The 7,089-nt window shown below is 55.3% G+C and overlaps 1 protein-coding gene across 1 annotated transcript; it reads right to left on the bottom strand.

Annotated features, from left to right (window-relative positions):
• Positions 1-546: 546 nt before the first annotated feature.
• Positions 547-4,301, bottom strand: CCDC42 (coiled-coil domain containing 42). Its single transcript, XM_042779866.1, has 8 exons — positions 4,263-4,301; positions 3,907-4,118; positions 3,721-3,760; positions 3,512-3,631; positions 3,282-3,386; positions 2,286-2,534; positions 1,089-1,693; positions 547-1,004 (listed from the first exon to the last, which is right to left on the bottom strand). Exons 1-8 carry the CDS (start codon positions 4,299-4,301, stop codon positions 578-580), a joined length of 1,797 nt encoding a protein of 598 aa, XP_042635800.1. The 3' UTR covers positions 547-577.
• Between the last annotated feature and the right edge of the window lie 2,788 nt (positions 4,302-7,089).

Here is a 7,089-nt window from a genome sequence, read left to right as displayed (position 1 = left end):
ATCTGCAGGGTTCTCTTGTCCTTTCCTTTCCCTGCCCACCCTGCTGCTCCCCCTCTGGCATGACAGGTTCTCACAGAGGTCGGCTGCGCTCCTTCATGTCCTCCGTGAAGTCCTGGAGGTCGTAGATGAACTGCTGGATCTAGGGTGGGAAAGGGAGAGGGCGGGGTCAGGGCAGGGATGGGAACAGGAGGCAGAGGAGCCTGTCCCTCTTGGAGGGCAGATGGTGACAGGTAACAGGACAAGAAAGCACATGCAGCACCAGAATATGTTTCTGTAGGGGAATGAAACCAAACCCTGGCCATGGCTGGGTCTGCATTGCTGCAGCCCTGAACTCCTGCAGCCCTGCACCCCTGCATTCCCCGAACCCCTGCACCTGAGTCCCTGCAACTGAGTCCCTGCACCATCAAATGCCTGCACCCTCAAATGCCTGCACCCTCTAATGCCTGTACCCCTGAATCCCTGCACCCCTGCATCCCCAAACCCCTGCACCTGAGTCCCTGCACCCCCAAATCCCTGCACCCCTGCATCCTTGCTCCCCTACACCCCTGCTCCCCTGCACCCCTGCATCCTTGCTCCCCTACACCCCTGCTCCCCTGCACCCCTGCCTGGCTCCTTCTGACCCCGTAGGGCCCCACTCCCAGCTCCACCTGCTGGGAAGGGATAACTTTGCCTGGTGTCCCCACCACTCCCTGAGCCTAGGGACCCCAGGGGAGAATGAGGGGTGTGTTGGGCCTGGGGGCTCCCCCTCGCCTTGGGACAGCCATTCCTGCTGCTTTTCCCGGGCAGGGAGCAGGCTCTGCCCTGGCTGTACCATGTCCAGCTGCCTGTGGCTGTCCGCTGCTGCCACCTTGTCCTTTGGCTGGAGCCGAGTGCTGGCGGCCTGGAAGAGGTTCTGGATGGCCATGTTGAGGGACTTCAGCTCTGTGCCCTTCCTGGCAGCACTGTCCTGGACCTCAGCCCAGCGGTCCTCCTGGGGGGATACGAGACATGTCCCAGCAAAGCTGCTTCAGCAGCAGAATGCCAGCTTGGAGACTTCCACCCTCATTGGGGCTGGAAGAGCCCAGCCTTGCCCAGGTCTGGAGCTGGTTCAGCCTAGTGTGGTGGGAGCAGATCCAGGAGCCAGCCCAGGCAATCTGCAACTCCTGCAGTGCTCACCCTGGCATGTCTTCCCTGCCAGGACTGTGCCCTCCCCACAGCAGGGACAGATCCCGTGCAGCAGCACTGCCACTGTCACCTCCCAGACCTGCTGCTGCTTCCAGCTCTTCCTCATGACAAACCTGCTCCACACATGGGCTCTCCCTCCCTGCTCCTGGAGGGATGGGATCAGGCATCTCATCCCAGCACAAACTCTGCTGCTGGGCCCTGCCATGAGCCCCTGGCTGCAGGAGGAGCCAGCAGCCACTCCTGACTCTGGCAGGCCTTGGAGAGCTCCCCCACCCACCTCACAGCTCCTTACCCACTGGCAGATGTCGCTTTGAGCCTGGTCAAAAGATTCTTTGAGTTGCACCAGATCCTTCTTGCACTGAAGCATCTCAGCTTCCTTCTCTGCCTTGATTTGCTGCTGCAGGACCTTGCTCTGCTCCATCAGCTGCCGGTGCCACCACTGGGACTGCAGCAGGTCCTTGCGTGTCCTCACCAGGGCCTTGTAGTAGGAAATGATGTCCTCGATGTCCCGGAACTGCAGCACAGGGTCCTGGGGTCAGTGACACCCTGCCCTCCCCTCACTGAGCAGGGCCAAGGCAACCCCAGCTGGAAGATCCTCCCTTCTCCATTGTCCCTGAAGGTCCCTGAGCACAGCCACATCCCCTGGGTGATGATATGCACAGTGCCAGGCCTGGAACTGGCAGTGGCACAGGGCAGGTGTCACAGCCCTGCCCCAGGGGAGCAGGGCTGGGGTAAAACACAACAGCTCCATGTCCCCGGGCCCTGGGAGGCAGGAGTACGAGGGATGCATGGAGAGATGTCCCAGCACCCTGGAGAGGAGGCAGGCACAGCTTTCCTGACAAGTGCCTGGGTTCCATCCTGGGCAATTTTCACCTCTCCCAAACCATCAGTGTGACCTGGAATAGTGACACTTGGAATGGTGGCACACTGTTCCCCTCAGCACTGAGTTTTCCCCGCTTCTCATGGTTTTTGTTCAGTTTTCTCAACCTGTTATTCAATTCTCCATCTGTTCTGGTTCTCGTCTGCTCTCGCTGATCCCTGTGAACCACCTTGGTTGCATGGGAACCCTTCTCACCCCACCTGGACTCTCTGGGTTTGATTTCCCCAGCCTTGCCTCATCTCCTCTGGTTCAAAGCTAGGTAAGGCTCTCCCTGAGCCACATCCAAGCTCACCTGTGAATTTTCCACCACATTCTCCAGGTACCTCTTGAATGGGGAATACTTCAGCAATTTTTTGGAGAGTTTCTGGTGCTGTTTTCTGAGGGCTTCCAGTTCGTTTCTAGCCCTCAAGAGCTCACTCTCCTTTTTTGTATTCTCCTCTTTCTCTTCTTTGGCTTTATTCAGAGCTTGGGTTCGCAGCCTTTCATTCTCCTGGTGAGGTTTTCCCAACACCAGGCACAGCCAGACAGGAAGGAAGGCAAAGGAAGGTGAAGCTGAGTCACTCAAGGGCACAGGGAGGAGACCCCAGCACGGCACCCAGGACCATTCCCCCTCCCTGTTCCCAGGGCCACCCCTCTGGCATTGTCCCTTTGGCCTGGAGACAGCACCTGGGGTGGGACTGTGCCTTTCAGACCTCCATTACCTGTCCCTGGAACATGGCTGGGGGTCTGCAGTGGGACAGGGCTGAGAGCCTTCCCTGGAGATCCCAGAACAAGGACAGGGCTGAGAGCCTTCCCTGGAGATCCCAGGACAAGGACAGGGCTGAGAGCCTTCCCTGGAGATCCCAGGGCAAGGACAAGGCTGAGAGCCTTCCCTGGAGATCCCAGGGCAAGGACAGGGCTGAGAGCCTTCCCTGGAGATCCCAGGACAAGGACAGGGCTGAGAGCCTTCCCTGGAGATCCCAGGGCAAGGACAAGCTCTCGCCTATTCAGGATATAAATCCCTGTTCCTCACAGCTTCGGGCTCAGCGGAGGCTTGGCCAGGAATGCTGACCCAATGCTGTTCCCAAGGGGGAAGGGTTGGTGCTGTGGCTGAGCAGGGTGTGCCAGGTGTATCAGGTGTTCCAGGTATGCCCGGTGTAACAGGAATATCAGGTGTATCAGTGTGCCAGGTGTGCTCAGTGTAACAGGAGTATCAGGTGTATCAGTGTTCCAGGTGTGCCAGGTGTGCCAGGTGTACCTTTACAGTTGTCCCAGATGTCACCACGTGGGCTTTCAGCTGGGCCCTCCTGGCATGCAGGTCCCTCCACTGCTCAGCAATGGCCTCCATCCTCTCTTCGAAGGCCTGGCAGCACCAGAGTGAGGGTGACACGGCTGCCACAGCCACAGCCACTCCCTACCTGCTTCTGCCACCCTCCAAAGCCTCACCAGCCCCCCAGCCATGTCCCAGCATCCTCCCAACTTCCTCACCTCCTCTGTCTCTTCCACAACCTTCTCCATCAGTCGCATTTCTTTCATCTTCTTCAGGACACAGATAAATGAGTTTGTGGAGTCCTCCTCTGTTGCCTGGAGCTCCCTGCCACACATTTCCTGAGGTTACACTGCAGGTTCCTGGCAGGGTGCTGGATAGCTCTGGAAGCTGGACTGTGTCCCAGGTGTGGACAGGACCCCAGCCTAACCTCAGAACCCCTCTGGCAGTGTGGCCTCCCCAGCCCTCCCCTGCAGGGACCACAGCATGGCCAGAGCAGCTCCGGGGGATGATGGAGCAGGGAAAGGGAGGATGCAATGGATAAGGGACAGGAGCTTGCCACAACAGGGGAAGGAGGGATGGAGACACCAGGGGAGAGGATGGAGGAGCCCCTCACCTGAGCAGGGGCAGGAGCCTGTCCTTGTACTGCCCTAGGTAATAGCTCACGTTCTTGTGTGCCATCGCTGCGGCCTCTGGCAGCCCAGGGGCTGCTGCAACACCTGCACAAGCCCTGCGGCTACTCCAGTCCACCAGGACAAGCCCTGTGGCTATTCTCAGTCCCAGAGAGAGGCCCTGTGGCACCTCCAACCATTGTGAGACCTCCAGTGGCTACTCCCAGGCTACTCTGACAGCTCCAGAGGCTCCTCCACCCATTGTGACATCTCCTGTCACAATGGGCACTGTGACACACCCAGTGGCTACTCCCAGCACTGTGACAACTCCTGTGAACCCCTTGGCATCAGGGACACTGACCACTGGGAATTTTTTCATTCCCTTATCTTTTTCATTCATCTTCTCTGCTTCTTCCTCTGCCCAGATTTGGCCCTTGTGCCCCGTGCCCTCTGCTGCCCTGGGGGTCTGTCAGGGCTCCTGGCAGCCACGTCCCCCTGTCCCAGCACTCCCAGGCTTCTTTCCCAAAGCCCAGCTGGAACCCAGAGCAGGCCCATCCCAGGGCTCCTTCTCTGGGGCAGGCAGAATTTTGTCATTTGCCAAAAATCAGCTGATTGGTTTTTAATTGAGTTAATTTATCCCTCAAAAGAGGGTCCATGACCAGGGACCCCCAAAAGGAAGAGATGGGGTTCATGGGCCAGCTGGAGGAGCCCGGGGATGATGGAGCCCTTGAATTGCTGCTTCCTGGGGGATTTCAGCTCTAATGCTCCCTGCCAGCTCTGGCTTCCCTCTGGCTGAACTCAGAGCAGCTCTGTGAGCTCTGAGAAGGGTGCACAGGGGCTGCAGCAGCAACTGGAACAGAGGGTTTTTGGTGTTCCAGCCCCTTGGGCAACTGCAGGGAGCATTCTGAGTACAAAGCCCACAAAAGCCACTTTTGTGACTCTCCCTGTCCCTGCTGCTCCTTCTCCCACCAGGTCCAGCTCCTGGGCCCTTCACAGCACCTCCTGTGCATGGTCTCTGTTTAAAGAACAACCACCACAAGCCTTGAAATAGTGAAAATATAAAAATTTCCAAAACTGCTTTTTCAATATCTCCCCTTAAGAAATGATATAATATTGATATAACAAATATTAATGCTAAAATATACTAAAAATTTAGATTTATTTGAAGATATAATAATACACAATAGATTATACATTATATAGCTTTATAGACAATGCATAAAATATATAAAATAAAATCTATGGTGTAAAAATATCTAAAGAGGCAGATTTGCTGACTTTATATAAGACTCTTGCTTGCTCTTTCCCAAAGCACTTCCACAAACAACCCAAGAACAGAGAGGACTTTTAGGATCTCTCAAATTCTCAATGATTTTAGTTACACCAAGACCTAAATTTGAATGTTGCAGTTGTTTTGGTGATTTTAATGGAGTTGCTCTCCAGGAGATGCTCTGATGCTGCCCAGTGCCCACACGTGCTGGACATGGCTCTGTGGCCCCAGCCCGGGGCAGGAGGTCACTGTGCACAGGGACAGCAGGGCCAGGAGGGGTCAGGGCCCTGCTGACACTGAAGGGTGTCCGAGCACAGCCCAGAGCTCGGGCCGGAGCTCCTGGAGGAATGCTGGGGAGCTGGGGACATCTCCTGGCCGTGGGATGGAGCAGCACTGCTGGAAAATCAACCCCACACGAGAGCTCTGCAGCTCCTCTCCCTGGGCACTGCAACGTGGGCGCTGCACTCCAGCTCAAGGGAACTTGTCTGAAAGAAAAATAGGGAAAAAAAAAAGTTTTTGCTAAAAGTGACTAAACCCCACTTGTTAAACCACTTGTTTGAAATCACAGCATCTCCCTTAACCACCCTGAACACCAAAGCAGAGCCTGCCTGGTGCTCTAGGCCATATTTTATTTCACAAGTCTGACTTTCTTCCTCAAGCCCTCAAAATACATGCCACAATCAGCATTTCCAGGTGATTAATCCTTCTATCAAATACCAGAGCCTTCTTTCCACACCTCTCCTTGTTTCTATGTAAGATTCCTTACAAATCCAGAAAGTCAACATTCCTGGTTGCTCTTCCCACCCCTGCCTTTGGAAGGGAGTGAAACCCTGGGAATCCTGCCCCACTAAAGCCCCTGTCCTAACAACCTGTACAGATCTCTCCCAAGGAAAAAATGAGGCAGAAGACACTGGAATTGTTATTAAAACCCAGTTAAAGGAAATGGAACTGGCCCTGCTCAAGGGGAATCATGCAAACAGCACAACCTTTCCCTGGAAAATCCCAGTGGCACCTTAATTAAGGGCGGAAGGGCAGGAAAGCTGTCCCCGAGCCATGGAGCGTCCTGCCCGCAGTTGTCACTTGGGATCAACCCTGAGAGCATTAAAGCACAGCCCTGCACCCCAGAAACAGCTTCAGAGCAGCTTTCAAAGGATGTAAAACTCACTGAGTGGTGACCAAACGTAAACCAGCTTAATTCCAGGGAAAACCTCCCAGCCCCAGGCCCTGGGACAATAAATATGTGATCAGTGGTGCAGGAAGGTTAATGAAAGGAAGGGCTGCTGGCAAGAACAGGACCTGGGCACCGTGGGCTGTCACATCAGGCCTGGATTAGATATGGAAAAGCAGCACAAGCCAGGCAAGTGTCACTGCTCAGCTTCATCAAACTCCAGGTGCTGATTTTTCTAATGCAGGGAAAGCTGAGTGTCAGCTCCAGGCACATTGCAGGCTGGGCTCTGCCACCTCCGGAATCCCAGAGCTGGGCCAGGACCCTGCAAGGATTTCAGAGCTGGGAGCAGCAGCTGAGCCCTACAGACCCTGGGGGCTCCGTGCCTGACACCAACTCCTGCCAGGATCCTTCCAAACTCCTTCCATACTCCTGCCAGGATCCTTCCAGACTCCTTCCAAACTCCTTCTAAGATCCCTCCAAAGTCCTTGCAAATCCCTTCCAAGATCCCTCCAAGCTCCTGCCAGACTCCTTCCAAGCTCTCTCCAAGCCCCTTCCCTACAGACCCACACATGGCCCAGGCTCAGACAAGAGAGCAAAGTTGGATTTCCTGGCATAGGATTCAGGGCCTGAGTTGTCTCTGCCTGTACCTGTGAAAACCAGACCCACAGGGACAATTAGGAAGGGAATTCACCCTGCAGGAGGAAATGGCAGAGTCCCTTTGCTGTTCATAGCTGGCTGCCAGCTGAGGAA

The sequence above is a fragment of the Catharus ustulatus genome, chromosome 20 (assembly GCF_009819885.2).
Source record: "Catharus ustulatus isolate bCatUst1 chromosome 20, bCatUst1.pri.v2, whole genome shotgun sequence".
Classification (NCBI taxonomy): Eukaryota; Metazoa; Chordata; class Aves; order Passeriformes; family Turdidae; genus Catharus; species Catharus ustulatus.
The sequence above is the reverse complement of the archived record's forward strand: the minus strand, read 5'-3'. Positions and strand labels throughout refer to the sequence as shown.

Coding starts and splice junctions, on each gene's coding strand:
- CCDC42 (XM_042779866.1), bottom strand. CDS start 4,301: ATGAATGAAAAAGATAAGGGAATGAAAAAATTCCCAGTG. Junction 3,632..3,720: donor ACTGCCAGAGGGGTTCTGAG/GTTAGGCTGGGG, acceptor GTGTAACCTCAG/GAAATGTGTGGCAGGGAGCT. Junction 1,694..2,285: donor ACCTAGCTTTGAACCAGAGG/AGATGAGGCAAG, acceptor CACTGACCCCAG/GACCCTGTGCTGCAGTTCCG.